A 23,989-nucleotide genomic window follows, 5' to 3' on the forward strand; every position below is an offset into this window, starting at 1 on the left:
TGCATATCAGGCTGTTGTGACATCTTTGCAAGACACGGAAAATTCGTTGGGGGCGTTAGGGTTGCTTTTTTTTCATCTACATCAGGGGCAACGGACCTCGACGGTAAAGAGGAAACGATTGGTACGTGTATCAGAAACTCACAACTTTGGGAACCACACCTACGTTGTTTTGGGCGAGCAAGGAGAGGGACCAACGAACGCGATACCCCGACCTTAGCTTCTTTTTTCATATGCTTCTTTATCTTCCATCACTTTGATGATGGGAGAAGCGATGGTTTCAGGCTCTGGAGCATGGAGCTGATCCTCTACCCGGGGGGGATCCAAGAAGAAGAGACTGTAGGAATACCAGGAATAGCGATCCTGGCAGTGTAGCAGATGTACTTCTAATAGAGATAGTGCAGAAGATTCAATGCATTATAAATTTCATATCGACTTCAGATACCGAGCCATGCCGGTGTTTATACAAGTTTATATAGTCCTATAATCCTAGTTCTTTCAAAATAGCATCATTATGCTGTCCAACACTAGGCACCTCCATCTTGGCATTGTCAACATCCGAGACTCCTGGCGGAAGTAACGCCGGCACAGGCCCCCTGTGAGGTCCCAACCTCTGTCCATCGGTGCCGTGCCTTGAGCTGTGGATGTTCCCAGACACCCTGCATGGAGATATCGATCCGGCAGCCCGTTTGAGGGTTCGTCTTGTCCCGCTCTCGCCGCCTCAGCGCGCCCATGATGCTGGCCAGGGCGTACATGCCCGAGGCGATGTCGGCGATGGAGATGCCGACTTTGGCGGGCGACTGGCCGTCGGCGCCGCCGGTCGTCGAGAGGAGGCCGGCTTCGCTCTGGACGAGCAGGCCGTAGGCCTTTTGTCGCGGTAGGGCCCGCTGGACCCGTAGCCGGAGATGTCGCAGACGATGAGGCTCGGGTGTTTCTCTTTGAGGGAGTCGTACGAGAGGCCCAGGCGGTCGGCGGCTCCGGGGGCGAGGTTCTGGACTAGCACGTCGGCCGGGAGGTCGGCGATGAGCTTGCGGAGGATGGAGAGGTGCCGGGGCTGTTTGAGGTCGAGGGCTAGGCTTTCCTTGGGCCGGTTTGCCCAGAAGAAGTGCGAGGAGAGGCCGGGACCAACGCGGGAGTCGTAGGAGCGGGCGAAGTCGCCGGCGCCGGGGCGCTCGATTTTGATGATGCGGGCGCCGAGGTCGGCTAGGTGGCGGGTGCAGATCGGGGCGGCGATGGCTTGTTCTAGGGAGACGACGGTGAGACCGTGGAGGGGGAGGTGGGATTTGTCTGGCTTGTTGGGCTGGGGTTTGGGCCGGGATGTGGATGTGGGTGTGGGTGTGGGTGTGGAATATCTTGTGCTGCTGACCCAGAAGCTCCGTCGGGCTGCTACTACCGGTGGTCCGAGGAGTCGCGACGGTCTATAGCCGTGGAGGAGCGTGAAGCTCTTCGGCGCTTTGCCTGCCATTCCAAGTACAACTCGACCCAATGATTTGTGCCCGATAGGAGGATTGTTACAAATATTCCTGTATTATAATTAGTGATTCGGATTATCGCTTGGGTATAACCTTGAATTATGTTATATCAAATGATCAAACCGGCATAGCGAATGTCCCTACGCTGACTAGTACATCTCGACTTACAAGGCGAGGTCTACTTTAGGGGGATCTGACCCCCGATTTCCTTGGCGATCTTAGAGTGCGGAGTGCGGAGAGACGGTTCGACTCCGGGACGAGACGAAGTGAACTTTGCTGCGCGGCTACTGTAGGCTATTTCAGCATCACTAGAACGAACGGGTGTTCAGGAGGGTAAAGAACTTCCGAGGGGTAAAAATGCAACAGTAGTCTGTTGTAGTCAAGCGGTATTCCAACATATTCGCCCACTGCTGCATATATCTTATCCGTGTAAGTGATGATCTACTTGATGCATCTGGGGTAGCGGGGTTAAGCACCCCGCTGCTATTTCCATTATCGACGACGCTGTGTTATGTCACTGCCGAGGTTCGTTGAGAAAGCTAGAACTGAGGTATCGTTCACGTCAACAGTTGATTTCGCCTCTGAATCTACTCACCCACTACCTGCAAGCATTCCACTCCATCAGAGTGAAGCTAAAAGGAAAGAGAATGTCTCAAGCTTTGCGGCAGCTTACAAGAGCGGATCGTGGCTTTGCCAGATCTCTTTTACAGAGAGCGAGCCCAAATGTATTAGGCAGCAATGCTGTTGCCCATCGCAGATGCTTCTCAGCCACGAGCCGGCGCCATATCATGGAAACAATTGGCTTCACCGAGAATCAGATGACAGTCCGAGAAGCTGTGGCAACCTTGTGCGCCAAGTTCCCCAACAGCTACTGGCAAGAACATGATCAGCACGAACAAGACCCCAAGGAGTTTCACGCAGCCCTGGCCAAGGATGGATGGTTAGGAATCGCACTGCCGGAAGAACTGGGAGGGTCTGGACTTGGCATCTCGGAAGCAACCATGATGATGCAGGCCATCGCGGAATCCGGAGCGGGTATGGCAGGCGCCCAGTCGATCCACGGCAACGTCTACGCGACCCAGCCACTGGCCAGATTCGGCAACCAGGAGCAGCGGGAGGGCACGATCCCCAAGATCATCTCGGGCGAGTGGCGGACGTGCTTCGGCGTCACGGAGCCCAACACAGGACTCGACACGCTCCGCCTGCGCACCCTAGCCCAAAAGAGTGCGGATGGGCAATTATACAGCGTCACGGGCCAGAAGATCTGGATCACATGTGCACAGGTAGCGCGCAAGATGATGCTACTCGCCCGCACGACGCCGCTCGAGGAAGTGAAGAAGCCGAGCGAGGGCCTGTCGCTATTCTGCATCGACCTCGATCGGGAAAACACTCCAGGCTTGGACATGCGCAAGATCAAGAAGATGGGCGGCCGCGCCGTCGACGCCAACGAGGTCTTCTTCGACAACTACCCGATCCCCGCCGACACGTTGATCGGGGCCGAGAACCAGGGGTTCAAAATCATCCTGCAAGGCATGAACGCCGAGCGCTGCCTTCTGGCCGGCGAGGCCCTGGGGCTGGGCTACGCCGCGGTGGCGCGCGCGACCGGCTATGCGCGCGAGCGCGTCGTGTTCGGTCGGCCGATCGGGGCGAATCAGGGGATCGCGCATCCGCTCGCGGACGCGTATATGCGGCTCGAGGCGGCGAAGCATGCGACGTACCACGCGGCGCGGCTGTATGACCAGAGCCAGAGTACAGGCGATGCGAGTTCGAAGGTCCGGCAGGGTGCGGTGGGCGTCGCGGCTAATACTGCCAAGTACCTTGCGGCTGAGGCGGCGTTCACGGCGTGCGAGCGGGCTGTTCTGACGCATGGCGGCATGGGGTACGCGGTTGAATACGATGTTGAGCGGTGGCTGCGGGAGTGCCTGGTGCCACGGATTGCGCCTGTGTCGCGGGAGATGGTTATGAATTATATTGGGGAGAAGGTGTTGGGACTGCCGAGGAGTTATTAGGTGGGTAGGTGGGCGAAAGGAGGGAAACTCTTGAATGAGCGCATGTGATAGGGAGCGGCACTGTTGACCAAGTAAGGAATATGATATTGAAGCTAAATTGTACAACACAGGATTGGATTGGCGTGAACAGGGTCTGCTAGCTATGGTGTTGGATCACTGAATTGTGCTGTTGTCGAAGGTCGGCCCCTTGCCCCTATCCTATTCCTACAGCGAACTCCTGTCCCACCGGTGAGCAGGCCATTTCCCAGAGATCAGTGGTCTGCTAGTTTTTGTTTCGCAAGACCCGACGAACATCTCCCTGCTTCATTTTGATGCAGAAGAAACCAGGCAATTGAATTCTATAGGGGCAAGACGCCAAAGGATGGACCCCTGACATCGCCTGGTATCACACCCCTCATGTAGTCATTGACTTGAACAGAATTTGCGGTCTTCCTGCACATAGCTGCTCTTTTGTTAACACAGGTCTTTGTACATCTGAAGAAGTTGTGACACCCAAGTCGCCTTTCTTGTGCCTAACATGTAACGCCCATGTAATCTTGGACAGAGAGATGCATGCAAGTGCTGTGAAGACCATTCAAATCTTAGATATCCCATTTGCCCTGGCCACAGCGAGTTCAACTGCCATAAGGGCCATAATTTCACCTACCTTATCCGCCTCAACGTCTGAAGAGTTTCTGCCGCGTGATCACCAGTGACTCTTTTGATCCCATAAGCGCAGACTTGGTCTTGGTCATCTCCACGCATCGTCCCAAGCATCATTTAATGTATCTTGTGTGAAAGTTCCCTTGGCCAGCTCTTCCAATTTAATGTTTTAGAAAACATTTTCCCGTTTGCTTGGCCTCCAAGGTAGATATCGTGTACTGCGTTCCCCATTGCGCTGACCCTTTCACCACTATATTCAGGGGTAAATGCTCAGGTGTTCAGGTGTTTATTTGGACCCAAGCATTTTTTGCCCTCAATGTACACTAGACACGAGCCTGACCAATAATCGGGTGGCAAAGGCCCCTTTCCCTACCTAATAAGGAAATAGGGATGACACATATCGCCTCAGTGCCCAATATGACGATGCCTAAGCTTGTTTTGATGCGCAGATATAAGTCATGTCCAATGTGAAGCCGAGTGACTGAGTGTTGCATAGGCATGACCCGAACGTTGTCTCCGAGATTGGTCGCTGTAGTGAAATGGAGTGGAAACAGCAGTCACGTTGGCCAACATCCCCTCGTCCTTCGTACCTTCCGTTCCGAAATATAGGCACTACAGTCTGGAAAGGAAAAAAAGGCAAGAAGTGCTGTTTCACGTCTGAGGGAAGGAGCGTCATTTCACCACCCCTCGAACCTTTTTTTTGTCCCATTCACAAATTTCAGTCGAGGCAGGTGCGAAATTGAATGGTTTTCGTTTCGTTCGGCTTTTCAACAGCTTCGTCCTGGCGATATATTACTCCACCTTCCTCCCCCATCTGAGGCACTCGGAGATCCTCGTCTCCAACACATCAACAACCACTTGTGTTCACCACCTTCTCGAAAGTCGGCGATCTTATGGTAGACACTCGGCGATCTTTGCCATCACACATAAACATTCACTCGTCACCATCACTTCTAGAAAGTCGGCGATCTTAGATCGAGCCACTCGGCGATCATTGTCACCACACGTCAAAACCACTTACATTCACCACTTCTCAGAAGTCAGTCATCTCAGATCGACGAGGATATTGTATTCACTCCTCTCCAAGGTAAACATCTACGAGTTCCAACTGAGGTATCCTATAAGTTCGGGTCGTAGCACTCCAAGTTCTCGGAAGATTTCTTCGAGTCCTAACCCTCAACCTACCATCACCAACCCCCTTAACCCCCCCTCCTCCTCCTACTTCCCTCCCACCACACGCAGCACCCTTGGCATTGTCTATTTTGGTCATGCAATCCCCTCGCTCCTCCAGTGGAGCCGCTGATTCTTTCAATGGCACACCGGACACGCGCTTGACTACCTTCTCTCCCGATGATGGTGTCTCTTGTTCCGTTCGAGCTTCGCATTCTATGGGACTAGGCCTTCGCGACTCGAGAGGTACCACTGTTGCCGCTTCGCCTGCTTCTCTGGATTCTCGTCGTCGCTATCGCGATCCTTTCGTCAATAGCTACGGCCTCTCTCCTACTGCCTCCAGTTTCTCGCCTCAGTCGTCTACTCCTGTTCCACCCGCCAGTGGACCGCCTACTGTCACTGCCACCGGGGAAGCCGACGGCTTCGTTCACCAAGGTCTCAGCACTGATGTTGGCCTGTCACGATGCCTCATAATCTACGTTCCCAATGGTGCTCCCATTCACAAGGTCGAGGTCGATAATTATCTCTCTGTAAGTCGTTATGGCCACTGTCCACTTTGTTCTAAGCTAACTCCTATGAGGTTCTTGCTCAGCGTGGTTTCAATCTGTCGGGTACGAACCAGATTGAGCTTCGCGGCAATGTGGTCTACGCCCGCTTCAGCAACATTCGAGATGCCTGCATCTTCCATCAAAACTCTCAGCTTGGTGGAAAAGGATGGATTGCCCTCTACATCAACCCTCGTGAGTTCTCACAGGCGATCAACCCCACAGGTGGCATCATCACAGCACACGAAGGTCAGGTCGCCCTCGCCGTCTTCGCTCCCCCGTCTCTTGCTGGAACCAATCCTCTGCAGCTGTACGATATGCTGCAGCAAAAACTACAGAGTGAAGGTGATCTGTTTGCGTTCAAGCTGCAGGCTACGGGTGTCGAGGGTAGCGTTTTCAATGCTATTGTTGAATACTGTGAGAACGATGTTTCTCTGCAGGCAGTCGCGAAGCTCCACTTGCATAACACGGAGGTATGTGTGGTCGATGATTCTACCAGATGTGAGAACTTTCTGCTAACAAACATTATAGCAAGGGTTCCAGATTTGCATGACGCTCCATCGACCTGACATCCCGGCCCCAGTTCCTGCCCTGCGCCCTGGCAACTCATCGGACTTGGCCAATGACCTACAGCGACTGTCAATCTCACGTCCCCAGGTTCAAACTCCGTTGGGTATGGTTGGTATGGTTTACCCCGGCCCCTATCTGCTGGACCAGTACCAACAAGTGTGGGCATCGCCTCGTCCTATGGGTTATCCCAGAGTTATGGATGCCTACTCCGGCTTTCCCCAGTACCCCAGACCCTTGGATGGATTTAGCAGAAACGGGGAGGCTTATCCCAGAAGCATTGACGGTCGCCGACAGCACGCTATTAGAATCCAGCGAGCTCCCTACCATCACGGCAACACCAGCAGCCAGCATAACCACGTCGACATATCGCGTATCCGCGAGGGTATCGATGTGCGTACCACGATCATGCTTCGCAACATTCCCAACAAGGTTGACCAGGCCATGTTGAAGCGCATCGTCGATGACTCAAGCTGGGGCAAATACGACTTTATGTATCTCCGCATCGACTTCGCCAACGATTGCAACGTGGGTTATGCTTTCATCAACTTCGTCGATCCGCTTGACATCATCGACTTCGTCCGAGCACGTGGAAACCAGCGATGGAACTGCTTCAAGAGCGACAAGGTTGCTGAGATCTCTTATGCCACGATTCAGGGAAAGGATTGCTTGGTCCAGAAGTTCCGCAACAGCTCGGTTATGCTCGAGGCCGCCCATTACCGCCCTAAGTTGTACTACACCAGCAACGGCCCCGCCCCTGCTCAAGCTGGCGAGGAGGAACCCTTCCCTGCTCCGGATAACCACTCGAAGATGAAGCGAAGCTGTGAGAATGCAGAGCACGTTGGACTCTTCACTCCGAATGCTGGACAACACTACCGTGACGAGCAGCGGCGTCGCCGTTCTCAATATGATCGCGGCACTCGCCTGGCAGCTCTCGAGGAGTTCGACTACGAGACGTCGTACCCTCCTTACTCTCACTTCTCTCCGCAGTGAGGCCTTAGGAGTCTTACACGTTGAGCACAGTCTTCACACGCCCAGCCCTACCGGTACTTTTACTCATCGTTTCATCGGCAACCGCATGCATTATCCGGCCATTTCCGGCCATCTCCGACCTGATCAGTCCACGTCAGACTACGGAATAATCACTGATTTCGGCACAGCTCCGAGATCTTCGCGATGATCTTCTCTCCTTTCTGCTTCGATTTCCTTGCACTATTCGCGTCGGCTCACCTACTAATATGCCTATCCTTGGGCAGCCACGGTTATCCGCCTCTGCTCTCACTTCTCGACAATTGTCTCAACTCATAATTGGGAATCATTGGGCGCCGCTTGATTCTCGGGTCGATTTGGTATTGCACTTGGTGTGACACCGACGGCGACAGGTACTTAGATAGTCTTGAACGCATTCGTTGTTTTCCCTTATCTTTCCCCTCATGAAGCCCGTGACTGTCCATGATGCCGATTATTGTGATGCGGTGTAGACGAAGGTAAGAACTCAAGATTAATCATTGCAAGTCCTACTTAGGGAAACAAAGTGGTATATCATTGCTCGTAATTCATTACTCTAGCTTAAATACAATACAAGAATAGCGAAAATGCAACCTGCTGCTATTCTTGACCAAAGTTTGAACCTATGCTGTGATCCGTATCCGAGCCCATACCAGGATCGGGATCTTCCGGCAGCGATGGCAATGGCTTCCTCAATGAACCTGTATGAGTTATAGGCGGTCTGGCCGCGCGGTGTGACGGTTCCGCCATTGTGTTATTTGTTGCAATGCCGTTATAGCCTCCCTCAATCATCGGCTCCATGCCGTTTTGGACATCTTCGTGGGTAGGCACATTGCTGTGTCCTCCATTGCATATAGACAACGCGTGATGATGGGGAGGTTGGCTATCATTGTGCCTCCCTACACTATCTTCCCCGTTTTCTCCCGGTTGAGGGGATGTGGTGGTAGAGGTAGCGTTAGTCGACACTGTTGCCGTCGTAGGGGTGGCAGAAGAAGAAGAGGAAGTGATATGGGGCTCCGTAGCAGTGGCTTCTTCGTTGGCGAGGGAGGAAGAGGAGGATGAGGGGCGTTGATGATGGTGGTGGGGGTGATGATGTTGGGAAGAACCACTGTTCCTGCGGGAGTGTGAATGGGATGGGCTGAAATAGTCTCTGTTGCCGTCTCCATTCACGTCTCTTGCCTGTTCCGCATCTCCTCGGTCGCGGTCAGGGCGGCGGTTCCGGGGCATGTTAGGCTCGGAATCGTAGCCCACGTCTTCTACTTCTTCGCCGTTGTCTTGGAGGCTGGCTGGGGTGGGGGGCTGGTAGTACTCGAGCCCGGCCGAGTCGGAGACGGTTCTCTTGTTAGGAGGCCGATCGTCGTCTTTGGTATGTTTGTTGGAAGAAGGAGCGATCATGGTAGTGGCTCTGATTGGGTGGAGGCGCTCCTGAGAGATAATGTGTGGTTCGGACATGGCGCGGCGCGTGTTATCCGGTTCAGGGGTAGGTGTGCGTTCTTCGATACTCTGCCGCATACTGCTGCCGTTGCTCCGACGATCATCGTCTACGCCGTCGATGGGGAGCGAGGGTAGGGGTTTATGCTGTCGTTGTTGAGGAGGGGTGTTCATATCCGATTCCTCGATCGAATGCCGCAAACCGGTGGGGGGACTGCGTTCCTGGTGCGTTCCCCCGCCTCCCCGTCTAACGCCCGCTTTGGGCGTGCTGGGATACATGGGACTGCCCATGCGGCTATTGCCGCCGCCGCCGCCGCCGCCAGGAAGGAACTGGCTCGGGTAGTAGAGCTCGACGCCGCCGTTGGCGAGGCGGCCCGAGAAGATGACGAGGAAGAGGCAGCCTAGCAGGAGGACGGACTGGACGATGGCCATGCGCTTCTGGAAGACGACCTCGTCGGCGAGGGCGCCGAGGCGGGAGCTGACGGCGAGGAGCTCGCGCTCCGACTGGTCGCGCTGCGTCTCGAGGGCGATGACGGTGCTCTGCCAGATCTGGTCGTACTGGATGCGCAGGTCGCGCAGCTCCGAGAGGACCGTCTTGTTGAGCGTGTCGAGGAAGAGGTCGACCTTGGCGACCTGGCGCCGCTCCAGCTTGGACAGGGCCTGCTGCAGGAACTGCGATTGGGACTCGATGTATTGGAGCGATAATGTTGTGTTGGACTCGAGCGTTTGTAGGCGCTTGGTCAGCTGCTTGAAGAAGGAGTCTTGGACTGTTGGGGTCGAGGCTGGCGCGGAGCTCGTGGGGGTGGTAGTCCGGTTGCGCGGAGCCGCGGAAGTGCCTGTCGACCCGGGTTTCATATTAGGAGAGGACTTGGGCGGCGGCGGTTTAACAGAACTGGAGCCGGAAGCTGCCTTGCTCTTAGCGGCTGCTGTGTTCGAAGGTCTGGCAGAAGCAGGAACCGTATGTTTGGTTGGTGGGATAGGGGGTCCAGAGGACTGCGTTGATTCGACTGGGTGTGCCGAAGTCTTAGGGGTTGTTGGGTTTTCAGTCGAGTTCGCTACCGCAGAGGTTGCGGAGGCCGGAGCTGTTGAAGAGGTCGATTTAGCAGAACCAGCTGGTTCTGTTGTTGGATTCTGAGACGACGGGCGAGCCGTCTCAGCTTGCGCCTTGTTCGACTCTGTGGGCTGTTCATCCTTGGGAGGGGCTTCGGGCGTTGGCTTAGGATCTTCTCCAACTGCAGACGAAGAAGCATTCGACAACGAATCCGAAATCTTGCATGTGGTGCGTTGCTGTAGTTCGCGTTCGAGATATGAGCCATCCCAGAAAGGTAACACGAGGCTCTGCTCGGGTACAGCCACAACCTCTTCCACGGGAATTGGCTCCTCTACTTCTACGGTTTCCTGGATTTCCTGTACAGGTGCCTCCGTCTCCGCGGCGACTGGCTCAGGGACTGCCTTGCTAGGTTCCTCTTCTTCAAAATCTGCAGGGTCTGCTTCCTTCCAGGAGTCCAGCATGCGTGTCCCATGCACTCTGAGGAGCGATAATGGACAGTAGAACTCGTTGCCATAGTGGCTCAAGATCTCGATGCGCAAGTACCTTGCCCAAATCTGGGGATTCTGAATGAGGAAGGGCTGGATATCTCGCGAGTTGCGCGCTTGGAAGTCGCCCAAGACCTTCCACTTGTCCGACTTGATAGGGTAGCGATCACTGACACTGACGCGGAACTGCCTGATCATGCTCGAGAAGAACTCGTAGTTGGCCAGGACGACGGTGTCGACGAGAATATCCTCGCTGAGCTCGACGATGAAGAACTTGTTTGCCGTGGCGCATTCGAGCAGCATGTAGGAATCCTTGTTCTCGACCAAGATGGCCTTGGAGTTCTTAGCTCCCTTGCTCGTCTTGATGACCGTCGCTCCGGCGTCGAAGGAGGAGTAGGAGTACCTCTCCTTGCATGTCTTGCCGGCGTCCTTGCTCCTGTAGACGTGGGCCAGCCCCTCGTCATAGGCCACTTTCTCGACCTGGTCCTCCTTCTCCTTCTTCTGCTTTTGCACGGGCTTGCCCGACGAGGTGATCTCGGAGATCTTGTCGGAATAGGCGTCGAAGTCCAGGGAGATCTCGCCCTCCTCACCTATAGAGCCCAGGTCGTCCCCGGGATAGTCTCCGCGGCCGTCGTGGGGTTTCCGGGTGCGGGCTTCTAGGGGCTCCTGGCCAGCCTTCTTCAACATCATTTCTTTCCATTCTTCAAAGGACATGAATGCGCCCGTGCTCAGGTCGTTGCCGTCGCTGTCCAGCTCGTGCTCCTCTTCGACCTTCTGCGCGGCCTCGCTGGCAGAAGCAGCCGCCGCCGTCGGGGGCGTTGGCTGCGCAGGGTCCGCGGCGCCTTCGGTGGAGGGGGCCGGGTTCGAGGAGTGCGTCGTCGTGAGGCATTGCTGGGGCAGGGTGTGGGTGATGTAGTTGACCGTCCGCGACTCGCAGGTCGACTGGGCGGTGGTGCTGGGTGGTAGCGATCGGACGGCATCGTGGGCGGTTATCGTCGCGGGGCTGCTGGTGCTGGTGCTGGTGTAGCTGGTGCTGCTCGCATTATCGTCGCTCGGTTGTTGGGCCTGCACCTGCTGGACCCCGGCCACTAACAAGAAGAGAGGGACCCAGATCGGTAGCAATGACCAGACTGAACGCCTGTCCCTATGACGCCACATCATCGTCGCAGTAAATGCATACTCGACCGAAAACTATACTGGGAAGATCAGGTAAAGTCCATGTGGAAGAGAAAAAGGCATGGGCAATCTATTATGCAGTCGGAGAAAGGAACACAGGTGTCGGAGATCCTCTGGGATTATCTGTTCATTTGTCTCTCCCCGGACGGCGGCAGTAGACCAGTCAGTCAGCCAATCTCGAATTTCGCCAAAGCCAAGGGCAGGATTGGAACAGCTCTGTTCAGGTGTTCTGCTGTTCTCAGGTCAAGCAACAAGCAAGGTCCAGCCACCCTGCCACTTCTGATCCTGACGTCGAACCGTTGCACTCAACACTTGGGTTTAGCATGCGTGGATAAGCAATTAGCATGCGTAAGCGCTGAACTGCATGCAGGAAATGGGCCTGTGCTACCCCTGGAGGGCCCCGTCGGTTCGGTGCATACCTTGGCCAACATTGAGTCCAGTTCATCATCATTGGGGCTGTCTGTCATCAAGTGTCACTTACTACTGCGTACTACCTGCGATTACGCCATCACTGACTTCCAAAAGAGCCGGTATGCATTGAAAGTATACCAGTTTTGTATGTATACACGGGCATTACTACGCATTGATCATCCAAGTCCCTACAAAGCCAGCACCTGCGCCCTTGCTTGATATTTGATATTTGATAGTGCTGGGTCCTGCCTGTCCTGGTCCCCTACCAGTGCAGGCCGGGGGTTGACTTCAAATGTCCGGGTGATGAATGGAGAGAAAGATAATATCGACATCCTGCCCCTTTAATGCGTAACAGTTTCAAACAGTGATTGAATGGATATTGGCGGGTCAAATATCCAATAGCAAATACTCGACGGGATATTTACCATGAGATACATTTTTCTATCTTACCTTACGAGCTGAGGAGAGAGGGAGGCTGAGAAGCTATATTCGAGCTTGGGAGCTTGGTCTATCGCTAGTGAACATCCAAACCTGAGGTAGTGATCCTTAGGGGGGTAAAATGTGTGGGGGGTAACAGTAGAAAGATAAAACTAGCGCGGCGCACCTACAGCTTACAGGGAGCACTCCACTGTGACTGCAGCACTGATCCTCAATCGAATCCCAAGTCGCAACTTGAAGCATGAACACTCCGTCCAGGCAGCTGTCGTATCCAGTAACAACAAAGCCGTCAGCCTCGCAGGCAGCAACTTGACGCCTTTCCGCATATCTAGAGCCGGCATCGACGGGAACTCGACTGTCATGGTTTCGAAAGCACACCAAAATAATTAGAGTCGTTTCAGCGTGATCTGACTTTCAACTTGCGCCCCCGCGCCCAACTGCTGCTACTTGAAACAACCACCACGAACGGCCAGAGTGCATCGCGACCCATAATGGCTCCGCGACGAGTCCAGACCTACGATGACTATGGCACGGCTGTGCAGCAAATCATTGTCTCAACATCCGACACTGATTTCCTGGACCAGTTAATTCCCGTGCTGAAAGATGCCTCGTATACCAACCGATCGAATATCCTCACCCAGAACCTGACGCAGTATGCCGAGGCTCGCGAATCCGACATCGAGCGCATCGGCTTGACGAAACACGAGGAGTTCCTGAGCTCGGTCAACCAACTCCAAGATGTCCGCCAGGGCACCGTCACCCTGACCACCGAGATCCTCAAGCTCAACCAGTCCATTCAGGAGAGCACGGAGAAGCTGGCCGAGCAGAAGCAGGCTCTGGTCAGCACGCGTGCCGTGCGGGAAAACATATCTGATGTCTCGGATGCCCTGAAGGAGTCGCTCAAGATCTTGCATGCCGTCAACAACGCCCATGAGCTCATCCGCAAGAAGCAGTACTATGCCGCCCTCAAGTCTCTCGAGGATATGCAGAACGAGTTCCTAATCCCCATGATCCAGAACAAGTACGGGACGCAGTACAAGCTTGCGGACATGATCCAGAAATCCATACCGGCATCTCAGAAGTCGATTTCTGAGGCTGTCATGAACGACCTCAACACGTGGTTGTTCCGTATCCGAGAGACGTCGCAGTTCCTGGGAGAAGTTGCCTTTTACCACACCGAGATGCGTCGGTCTCGCCAAAGGGAAAGGATAGAGGCAGACGATTTTCTCAGTCATTTCAAGCTAAATTCGGCCATCGAGCTGGTCTTTGACGAAAGTGAGGAGTTCGACGTTTTGGACAACGAGGAGTTGCAAGTTGACTTCACACCCCTATTCGAGGCTTTGCATATCCACGATGCTCTCGGCCAAAATGACAGGTTCCGTAATGACTATGCAGCCACAAGGCGGCGGCAAAAGGAACTTTTGATCCCAGGGTCGGTCAGCCTTACTAGCGATGACGAGTCCTCTCTGAGCAGTCTCCTGGAGGGTATTGCTGGGTTCGCCATCATTGAGAAGGCTACGATGAGGCGCGTGCCTCAGTTGCGTACAGCTATCGATGTCGAAGAGTTATGGGATTCCATGTGTTCAGCCGCCATCTCACTCACTACGAAAGCTCTGGGTGAAGTGGGCAACGCCGAGATCCTGCTCAAGATCAAGGGGGTCATCGCACTCTTTATCCAGACCATGGCAGGCTGGGGTTACTCCGTTTCAAGGCTGGATGAGTTCCTAGTGGAACTCTTCGACAAGTACGCCGACCTTCTGAAGCGGCGGTTCAGCGATGATTTCCAGGAAATCGTCTCCACGGATGACTACATGCCCATGGCCATCAACTCGGTGGAAGAGTATGAGAAGGTGGTCAACGTCAGTTGGTTCACACAGGACAAGGACATCAGCGAGCTTACCTTCCCATGCGTCCTCCCCTTCTCCCAGATGTATCCGCTCTGCTGTATTGATATTCGCAACTTCCTCAACCAATTCTACTTCTTCTCCGACGATCACTTCCAGCACCCGACGAAGATCGACGAAACCCTACGCAAGTCTCTTGATGAGCTCCTTACCGAGAAGGTCTGCCAGTCGTTGGTCGAGCGCCTGAGCACCCAGTACTTGGGCCAAATCGTCCAGATCCTCATCAACCTGGAGCATTTCGAGACGGCCTGCCAAGAGCTCGAACAACTCCTGATCCGCGCCCGCTCGTCCGCCTCGGCCGGCGGGCCTCTCAAGCTCGCCGCGACGGAGCAGTTCCGCGACAACAAGAAGACGGCCGAGAAGCGCATCTTCGAGCTCGTCAACTCCAAGATCGACGACCTCGTCGAGACGGCCGAGTATGACTGGACCGGCATCACCACGCCCACCGAGCCGTCCAACTACATGCAGACCCTGACGCGCTACCTCTCCAACATCATGAACAGCACCCTCCTCGGCCTGCCCCGCGAGATCAAGGAGCTCATCTACTTCGACGCCCTCTCCCACGCCTCGGACAAGATCCTCGCCCTGCCCCTCAGCAACGACGTCAAGAAGATCAACCCCAACGGCGTCGCCGCCCTCGCCCTCGACGTGAGCCATCTGACCGACTTTGTCGACGGGCTCGAGAACGGCTTCATGCTGCGCAGCAACCTCGACGAGCTCGAGCAGACTATCCAGCTGCTCCAGAGCGAGAACACGGACGAGTTCTTCGACATCTCCACGCGCAACAAGAAGTACAGTCGCGTGCACGCCATGAACGGGCCGGTTCTACTGGAAAAGTACGTCTATGCCCTCATACGCATACCTCGAAACGGCTTTGATCAAAATACTAACACCACGTTGCTGCAGGCTCACTTCACAAATCACTGGTCCCAGTGCCAGCCAGCAAGCTGCCCAAGCTGCTCAGAGATTTGCCAACTTCTCTTCCAACCTGCGATTCGGAGGCAAATCGTAGAGGCTAATCATGCTACGTCACTGAACCCAAGAAGACCTACCAACGCAATCACTACCGTTCAGCACATGATATCCGAGACGACATTAACGAAAGCGAAGCGAGATGATTTTTTTCCCGTATCATGACATTCAATTTTTTTATCGTCAGCTCATGCAATAACCCTCGCAGTAATATATGAAATCCCAAAACCACAATCATCAAGAAACTGGATATACTTTGTGGGCTATCTACCATCAAAGGAACAAAAAAGCAACGTTCCTCAAAAACCCCATTTACGCCATAGCCGGTGAAGCCAAGGGATTTTCGTGAATAAACGAGAGAAGGAATGCGAAGAAATAATAGTCAGTCGACAAGAGGGATTCGGCAACGCTGCCAATAGAAACAAGTTATTAACTTGTTCCCACTCCTTGGTGTCCCTTCGGAGTGGATTTGGCTACATACCTAGTCCCGATTCCCAGGGTCATCGCCCTCCTTGGAGGGCAAGACGGTCTGAGCAGTCTGTTCAGAGGACTCAACATGACTAGCCTCGGTTGGCGCCGGTTCGGGAGGCGGTAACGTCTCCTCTTCCGTCGAGCCGCTGCGATACTACTATTTAGGGGGAGGTTGGATCAGTATCGAGTTCGCGACGTGTGGTATAAGTGTGGTGTGCGATCAAAGCAGGAACAACTTACTTGCTGCGGCTGCATGCTTCCCGGGTAGTACATGTTGTTGGGGTCCATATCGCTATACATAGGTGCCGGTGCTTGGCCGTACTGAGGGGCCTGGCCAGGCTGGACCGGGTTGTACATGTTGGGCGCACGAGAATAATCCTGGTCGGATGGCATAGGGTGGCCGCCCATTCCATAGTTCGGGTCCATGTGGTTCGGCGGTGGCATGTGCTGGCCTCCCATCTGCGATGCGGGTGCTGCGGGCACGCCGCCAGCTGCTTGACCCTGAGCGGGGTTCGTCCGCTTAGCATGGCTCGCCTCCTCACGGGGGACAATGTCAATGAGGAAATCGAACATGTCACTCTTGGCGAGAGCCGAAGCAATGTCGGATCGCTGCAGAGTGCGGCGCTTGTTCTCCTCGGCGTGGATCCATGCGCGCATGGTCAGTTCTGTGATGAAAATGTCGCAACCCTTGGCGAACAGGATGGGCGCCTCGGCCGAGATCATCTTGACTTCCGGGTCGGCCTTCATAACTTTCTTGATACGGGCAAGCGGCAGTTGGTGTAGCTTGTAATCGTGGCTGTCGGACTCGAGGTGATGGATCGTTTGTTGCCAGTAGGTGGTCAGGATGTCCTTGTACTGGCCGTGCAGACCTTGGTGTACGTTCGCCCAGGGACCGGTGTAGAGCTCAGCGGGAGCATAGCCGGAGTTGGCGAGCTACGGATCGAGAAGGGCTAATGTAAATAACACTGGGAGACAGAGAGGATGAATCGAGACTGGGGGCGGGGACTTTTGACTTACAGCGGCGCTTGCGCCTATAGAGACATGGTTAGCGACGTCGCACAGAAGGCAGATGATTGCGCAACCACAGGTGCTTGCTTGCTTGCTCGAGTGATCGGATCTTTTGACTTACCATAGTGGCCACCGTGAGCGGTATCATATACGGCATTGTTGGTGGCAGCACCCTGGGCATTCCTCGACGATTGCTGCGGGTGGCTACTCGACGACTGCTGGTTGTGCTGATCCATACTTGCAGACTGCGGGCTCGGCCGTTGCAGCTACTCGGGATGATTGCCTGGTAGGTAGAGATGTTGGACGAATAAAAGGCGTGCGGGAATGCACGATTTGAGTTTCCCGTCTGACAGGCAAACGCGAGGGGAGGGAAAAGTGTGTGAGAGAGTACTCGGCGCAATCCGATCGCGACGCGCGGGGGGAAGGTTTATCTCTTTCCGCGGCGCCGTCTTACTTTTGACACACCCACACGCACACACACACAACGCACTTCCTTCCTTTCCTTCTTTTCTTTCCACGGTCCGACGAGTATCACAAAAAACTGCGCTGCCCGAATGGTACGTCAGTAAATATAAGTTGACGGCGGCGACTTTGTGGCAGTGTTTCAAATTATTTCTTGTTGTTATTTGTTTACACTGGTTGAGTCCGCAACCAGTTGTGTGATGCGCCTGGTGCTGGTGGTTGAGCGAATGATGTAACGAGCTTTGAGAGGCAGGGCAATTTGATTGATCGATTGCCCGAAACTGGGAGTGGGAAAGTAGTGCGAGTGGCGGGTAGCAGGCAGTAGGCAATAGGCTAGGCTGGGCAGGCTGGGTGGTAGTGGCCGAAGGATAGGCAGGATGCTCGCTGCGATTGACTTGCCTGATTGGTCCGCAAGCTTGCAAGCTTGTGTGCTCTTGGCCTTGGAACGGTGTGAACTGGGATGTCTCGTCTTTTGCTGACTGGTGGTGACAAGTGAGGGGCGGTGTGGTGGTCACTGATAGGCGAAAAAGTTCCCAAATTCCTCGAAGGATGGCCACTTCCCGATGGCTGGACTGATTAATGATTCGATGCTGCTTTTCCCGTCGTAACCTAAGGCCAAGTGGGGATTTTTTTTTCCTTGTCTGACGGAGCGAGAGGACGAATTTCGATTCGCTTGAGCTTGGTTTCGGGGGCTTTTTTTTCTCGGGTCGCTGGTGCGCTGGTGCGCTGGTGCGGGAGAGCGCTTGGGGGGATGCTTGCTTTGAACCAAAAATCAATCAATCAGCGCCGGGCGTCGTACAGTGTAAGAGCGGTAGCAGCAGGCCGGAGCAGAGTAGCAAAAGCTGGGGAAGCGATGAAACAACCAGACAGAACGGCTCATCGACAGTGACAGGCCTGCTAATGATCTTAGAGGAAGAAAAGATGCGGGTCGAGCCGTGGTCGTAGCTTTTCCATTCTCTCATTGGATTGAAATGGAAATGGCATTGATTCAATCAGATCGAATAGGAATCCGGCAGACTTACAAGTGCTGTGTTCCTTCGTCGTGTCGTCGTCGTCGTCTTCTTCTTCTTCTTTCCCGTTCTGTTTATCCCGTCTTCTTCCGTAATGGTGCTATGGTACCCGGTTCCGATCGCAGCAGGTGGGAAGCCGTCGAAACCAAGACAAAACAAGACGTATGAGCAAACCAAAGAGGAGCAGAGAAACGTCGCTCGCGTCCACCGGGTATTTGAAGAATGGGGTCCCAAAGCACTAATAGCGAGTTGGGCAATGACGTTGAAAAATCGGGATGAGCCAAGCAGCCGGAAAAAATAGGACAGGTATCGATGGCCGATGGTATGTTAGATAGAGGATCAGAAGACGGGTCAACCGGTGTAGGGTTGGGACTGCATAAGAAGTATGTAGTAGATATGTATGTAAGCTAGAAAGATGCACTCGAGAGAGAGTCTCCATGCACTTCTCTTCCCTTCAAGAAACAGGTTGCCTCCGACACCTGGTGAGTAAACCAAGTTGTTGAGTACATAATGTAGAGTTGGTACATATGAACGAAGCAAGACCGAACATTATGCGCTGGCATTGATGCAACGCGGTTGGGCATCAGCCGGCCGAGATGGACTAGACCAGGGTGCCGGTCTTTCTGCCTGCTGTCCGTCGGACAGGTTAGGAACGAGCCAGACGAGGCTTTGGCTAAAGACGACAATCCCACGATGCTCTACAGAAGGTCGAGCATCGCGCATCGTGCGGAATCTTTCATAGCCTGCCTGGGCCGCTTTCCTCAACTGCCTGCCTACCCCCTTCTGTGCTCTGAAGGGATGGGGATAGGACACAATATACCACAAGAGCAACCAATTAGACGAGCCAAAGGCACGTCCGCTTGGTCGGAAGAAGTAATGTCCAACCGTCTACCTGCTATATCCTCACACTTCATACCGTACAGCTTGAGGCAAGCATTTTGACCGGTCTTCCTTGCTTTTATGCTGAGTGTGACGGCAGCAAATGGGGCAATCGGTAGAGATTCCTGCTTGCCATCTTCACATCATGCAATATCGAGTTGCCGTGCGCAGGGCCGACTCTCTGAGAAAACATGTCATATGCACATGCAGTTCCTCAAGGGGAGCCTTGACAACTGTACAACACCACCGCCGAGAATCTCGTGTGTCGAGCGAGGTGGTGTGTAGCTTACCGCCCAATCAGTTGCCCGTCGCATGTGGCATCGAATCGATTCCATGTCCCTGGTGCAGGTTGTGGCTTGGTGGCTTCAGGCCTTGCCAGCGCCGCCTGCTGGATGGGCCCGGGGAGGCTTGGGCGGCTTTGTCAGGCGGGGCTCAACTGATAAAGACCGGAGCGACGCTGATAGACCGATACCCAGCCACAACCTGCAGCAGCTCCACCATAATCTTCTCAATAGAAACTTTTTCTACCAGACTTTCTCTGCCCACTCCGACTTTGCATTCTTCTTTCTGCGATCATGGCAGAAACGGCTGCCAGCCTCACAGAAGACCAGATCGAGCAGCTTCTGCAAGAAGCAGAGGCCCGATTGGCTGCAAAGGCCAGCGCTCAAAATGCCACCAGCTTGACCAAGCCCGCGAAGCTCGATGTCGCAAAGCCATTGTCTTCTACCCAACTGGCCAAGGCGGCCCCGGCCGCAGAGGAAGCTGTCGCCAAGGAGCCCATCCCCTCCAGCGAGCTTGCTCTGAACATCCCGCCTCCGCGGGTGCCTAAGAAGGATAGGGTATGTTACCAACTTTTCTTTTCGTTCTCAAAACGCCAACATCTCTTCGCGTGATGACAATTTCCCAATATATCTTGAGCAGCGTCCCACCCCCGTCATGGGGGTGTTGCTGCACTCGGTGATTCTTTAATATCATAGTTACACTGACTGCGAAACCCTTGATACATTGTACAAGCCCGAAAATATGGTGTTGGCACTCGTCACTAACTCGACTTGTCAATAGGCTACCAAGACAGATGCTGGCGCTTCATGGTACAACCTGCCTCGCACTGATCTCACCCCGCAGCTGAAGCGTGACTTGCAGCTCCTCAAGATGCGTGATGTCCTCGACTCTAAGCGTCACTAGTAAGTCTCAATGCAACGTGTTGCCAACACCAGCAGTCACTGACAGTTCTGCAGCAAGAAGGATAACTCCCGGGGCATCCCTGAATACTCCCACGTCGGTACCATGATCGAGGGCAGAACCGAGTACTTCACCAACAGAGTGACCAAGAAGGACAAGAAGCGCACGCTGCTCGAGTCGGTCATGGACCAGGAGAACTCTACCAAGCGCTTCAAGAGCAAATATGGCCAGATCCAAGAGGCCAAGACGTCTGGAAAGAAGGGCCATTACAAGAAGATGATGCAAAAGCGCTATGGCTCCAAGAAATGAGTGGGATGACGTATCAAGAAATTGATATCAACCCCAGAAGGCTACATCAAGAAATGAAGGGGTTGCAGGAACAGCATGATCCTTTTGATAGAGGTCACTGCTCAAGTACTGGCTCCGTCGGATTTGCTTCCGACATTCTGGTCTTGTACACGCTCACAGACCGAACCTCCCTTGCCCAAGCCGAAAGGCTGAAGGACAAAGGTCGAGTAGTACCAGCCGTACGGAAAATTACGAGCTGGTTCTACAGCGGAGCCGCCTGCGTTCTCGGATATATATGCTCTTGGCATATGTCTGGCAGTGCAGATTTGCATGCAGGAGCGTGGCACAGCGATGCGGATAGAGAAGGCTTTAGTGTAAACAGCTGCGTGGTTCTCCATTTAAACTTAAATATATGATACCCTACTATGCAGTCTTGATTACAACTTTGGAAAAGTGTTGCTGTTTTTCTAATCTCTCATATGCCTTGATCGCATCTTCTAACTGAAACGTGACATCGTCAACGGCTGGCTCAATCTTCTTGTCTTGGAAGAATTGGACCATGTCTTTGAACATGTTCCTCGTTCCCAGCAACACGCCCCGGTACACACAGATTCGGTAGAGCGCGCTCATGGCATCAGGCGGGATCTCGTTGGTTGTTGAATCGCCGATCATGCCCACCACCGTGATGACGCCGTCTCTGCGAATCGCCTCGAGCGACTGCGGGAGCGTGGACGCGCCCCCTATATCGACGACGTGGTCGACGCCGCGGCCGCCGGGCGTCAGCGCCTTCGCCTGGACGCCCCAGTCCGCCTGGGTCCGGTAATTCAGGACGTGCTGCGCGCCCAGGGACCGTAACCTTTCCGCCTTCGCGTCGGAGCTGGTGGTGGCGACGACGGTGGCGCCGGCGGCCGCGGCGATCTGCAGCGCGGCGATGCTCACGCCGCCGGTGCCCTGGACCAGGACCCAGTCGCCTTCGCGGACTCGGCGGCCGCGCATGCCCATGAGGGCGTTCCAGGCCGTGAGGCCGGAGCAGGTCAGTGTCGCGGCCGCTTCATGGGACATGGTCGTCGAGTCGGGGAGCGCGACCAGGGCCGAGTAGTGGAAGACCCCCAGCCGGCAGAGCGTGCCGGGGGTCTGCTGGCCCAGACCCGCCAGGATGTCGTCGAAGCCGGGTAAGGTATCGTCGTCCTTGGGATGCGGGGCTAGGTGCGTCACGACGCGGGCGTCGGGGTGGAGGTTTAGGTCTGAGGGGACGGAGGGGCCGACGGCGAGGATGACGCCGGAGCCGTCGCTGCCGGGGGTTGTGTTGGGGGTCGCGGGGAGGGGGGTGGTGGAGGATTTGCCCTTTTTCGGAGAGGGGAGAGGTTAGTATTTCCTTTTCTTTCCCTTTCTTTTCTTTTTGCGTGGTGTGGTGTAAGTGGATGGGGGTGAGGGTAGGGTGGCAGGAGAGAGAAAGTATGTGTGTGTGTGGACCACAGTGTTGTGTATATGCATGTGTGCTTAAGTACAGTTTGATACATCACACATCATGTATGTATCCCTTCCTCATCTGGACTTACCTTGGCAATGACCAGGTCCCGGTAGTTGAGCGACGCCGCGTGCATCCGGACGAGGACCTCTTCGGGCCCGAGCTGGACCGGCGGCGGCGCGGCGGCGTCGAAGTGAAGGGACGAGAGGCCGGCCTGGGCCGAGTCGAGGACCCAACGGCCCGAGGTCTCGAAAGCGCTCCCCATTTTTGGTTCCTTTTGCGGCTCCAGTTGCTTTGCAGATTTGAGTTATCACTTGTTACTGACTCACCGCCCCGATCTCTCTGTGTGTGTGTGGAAGATGATAGCTGATAGATAGTGTGGGTAATGCATATATAGTAGCCTTCGGTTTCAAGCCGAGTTCAGAAAGAGCATAAGTGCGGTGTCTAAGACCTATAGTAGTATAAGAGTTGAGCTTCCTTTCTTCTTTATGGAGGAGTATGATGTGATGATGCCGTACATACCGTTTATTTTTACCGAAAGCAAAAGGAAATTCTCCTCTACCGGGCTGGACGTTCATATATATATATAGAAATGTTCTTCTTCTCTTGTCTCATCCACCCATGGAAGAAGAACGAGCCGGACTTACGGTATAAGTGAGTGGAAGGGTTCTCCACCGGGAGGGAAGAAGCACGGTTATAGCAGCTCCACACAAGCACGGTACTTGGGCAGCAGCAGCAGCAGATCGCGTGCAAGATTTTTCTGTTGCAGAAACTAGAAGGATTAGGCAAGTTCGATGGGTATAGAAAGTGGATAAAATATCTCTCTGGGCCGTGCCGGATCGGAACCTGGAGGGAGGTCTTGCTTTTTGTATCCCGTCCGTTCTTGTACCTAGTCATGAACATTAGGTTTGGCTACCGGCGGTAAAACCCGCCTCATGATCCTTATATAGATGTCCTGTATTCAGCCGCGGGGGCCTGGATTTCTAATGTTCTGTTGGCCGGAAGCAAACATCAGCAGCATCATATGCCGGAAGCAAACAAAAGTGCCTGGTGTCTCACTTTCTCCATCGGAACCAAAAATCTTCGTCGGGCTGTGTCGTGCGTACGCGCCCATTACTAAACGCCCTCGTGGTTGATCGGACTTAATCCCTGGCTAGATAGATTTGCGGATCCCCAATGAGATTCACCCATCACCTCTTCTCCATGCTCATTGACCGAATCTATGATGACACACGTGCGGGCATAGTGGAAGCCCATCCTGGTCGTTACCAGTTTCCAGGGCGGGCTCCTAAGCAGCGGTCTACATTGGCTAACTTACCACATGCCTATGCTCGTAACATGTGCGCCGGGCGGGTGGGTATATATATATATATATATCTGAAGATTTTCCGTCGGTTAGTAATCGTTGGTCTGGACACACCAACTTCAACCTTCTATAGATGTGACGTCCCGCCGTAGCCTTCTCCTCAAAAGGGGAAACGAATGAGCATGAGGAAGAGCCAAACCGATCCCTGTCCTTGATCCAAGGTGAAGGAATGTCTGGAGGCGATGCGGTATTCCCGCCAGATGGAGCCAAACGCGATGAGTTTTGACGGACAAATTATTACAACTTGAGACAGACCCCTCCCAAAAGCGACGACCAGGTGCCAAACCTCTGGGATCCAAGTCGGTGAGGTAATTGTCGCTAAATTGACTCAAGTGTATCCGAAGAGTGGACGTCGCCGTTTCATGTGCATTCGGCAAGCAGGGGTAGATTTCTCGCCTATGGCCCCTACCCATCAACATCGTATGTCAAGAATATGTCAAGTTCTTCAGCCCTCATCGAGACTCCAGCAACGTAAGATCACGAGATGGAAAGTTGCTGTAACTAAAGTATGAAGTTATTTGATTTTTATTTTACTTTGTTGGCCATGAAATGTGAATAGATGGAAAAAAAAAAATAG

General features: G+C 54.1%; 8 protein-coding genes across 8 annotated transcripts; 4 read left to right on the top strand and 4 right to left on the bottom strand.

Moving 5' to 3' along the window:
* Window positions 1–548: 548 nt before the first annotated feature.
* On the bottom strand, window positions 549–1,462 carry PG986_014943 (uncharacterized protein; the record flags this gene model as incomplete). The annotated part of the gene is made up of 2 exons (XM_066851165.1): window positions 549–884; window positions 914–1,462. 2 exons carry the CDS (start codon window positions 1,460–1,462, stop codon window positions 549–551), a joined length of 885 nt encoding a protein of 294 aa, XP_066693403.1.
* Window positions 1,463–2,257: 795 nt separating this feature from the next.
* PG986_014944 (acyl-CoA dehydrogenase) lies at window positions 2,258–3,478 on the top strand (the record flags this gene model as incomplete). Its single annotated transcript, XM_066851166.1, has 1 exon — window positions 2,258–3,478. The coding sequence occupies one exon, from the start codon at window positions 2,258–2,260 to the stop codon at window positions 3,476–3,478; it is 1,221 nt and encodes a 406-aa protein (XP_066693404.1).
* Window positions 3,479–5,388: 1,910 nt separating this feature from the next.
* Window positions 5,389–7,395, top strand: PG986_014945 (RNA recognition motif domain-containing protein; the record flags this gene model as incomplete). The annotated part of the gene is made up of 3 exons (XM_066851167.1): window positions 5,389–5,820; window positions 5,871–6,308; window positions 6,367–7,395. The coding sequence occupies 3 exons, from the start codon at window positions 5,389–5,391 to the stop codon at window positions 7,393–7,395; spliced, it is 1,899 nt and encodes a 632-aa protein (XP_066693405.1).
* A 970-nt stretch (window positions 7,396–8,365) lies between these two features.
* Window positions 8,366–11,538, bottom strand: PG986_014946 (uncharacterized protein; the record flags this gene model as incomplete). The annotated part of the gene is made up of 2 exons (XM_066851168.1): window positions 8,366–8,524; window positions 8,581–11,538. 2 exons carry the CDS (start codon window positions 11,536–11,538, stop codon window positions 8,366–8,368), a joined length of 3,117 nt encoding a protein of 1,038 aa, XP_066693406.1.
* Window positions 11,539–12,893: 1,355 nt separating this feature from the next.
* PG986_014947 (exocyst complex component) lies at window positions 12,894–15,318 on the top strand (the record flags this gene model as incomplete). Its single annotated transcript, XM_066851169.1, has 2 exons — window positions 12,894–15,142; window positions 15,213–15,318. The coding sequence occupies 2 exons, from the start codon at window positions 12,894–12,896 to the stop codon at window positions 15,316–15,318; spliced, it is 2,355 nt and encodes a 784-aa protein (XP_066693407.1).
* Window positions 15,319–15,759: 441 nt separating this feature from the next.
* Window positions 15,760–16,993, bottom strand: PG986_014948 (nuclear transcription factor Y subunit C-4; the record flags this gene model as incomplete). The annotated part of the gene is made up of 4 exons (XM_066851170.1): window positions 15,760–15,903; window positions 15,990–16,682; window positions 16,767–16,780; window positions 16,879–16,993. 4 exons carry the CDS (start codon window positions 16,991–16,993, stop codon window positions 15,760–15,762), a joined length of 966 nt encoding a protein of 321 aa, XP_066693408.1.
* A 2,690-nt stretch (window positions 16,994–19,683) lies between these two features.
* On the top strand, window positions 19,684–20,599 carry PG986_014949 (Fcf2-domain-containing protein; the record flags this gene model as incomplete). The annotated part of the gene is made up of 3 exons (XM_066851171.1): window positions 19,684–19,947; window positions 20,171–20,292; window positions 20,347–20,599. The coding sequence occupies 3 exons, from the start codon at window positions 19,684–19,686 to the stop codon at window positions 20,597–20,599; spliced, it is 639 nt and encodes a 212-aa protein (XP_066693409.1).
* Window positions 20,600–21,001: 402 nt separating this feature from the next.
* Window positions 21,002–22,311, bottom strand: PG986_014950 (uncharacterized protein; the record flags this gene model as incomplete). Its single annotated transcript, XM_066851172.1, has 2 exons — window positions 21,002–21,922; window positions 22,138–22,311. The coding sequence occupies 2 exons, from the start codon at window positions 22,309–22,311 to the stop codon at window positions 21,002–21,004; spliced, it is 1,095 nt and encodes a 364-aa protein (XP_066693410.1).
* Between the last annotated feature and the right edge of the window lie 1,678 nt (window positions 22,312–23,989).

Source organism: Apiospora aurea, assembly GCF_038362705.1.
Source record: "Apiospora aurea strain CBS 24483 chromosome Unknown utg000010l_segment0_segment0, whole genome shotgun sequence".
NCBI classification, from domain to species: domain Eukaryota; kingdom Fungi; phylum Ascomycota; class Sordariomycetes; order Amphisphaeriales; family Apiosporaceae; genus Apiospora; species Apiospora aurea.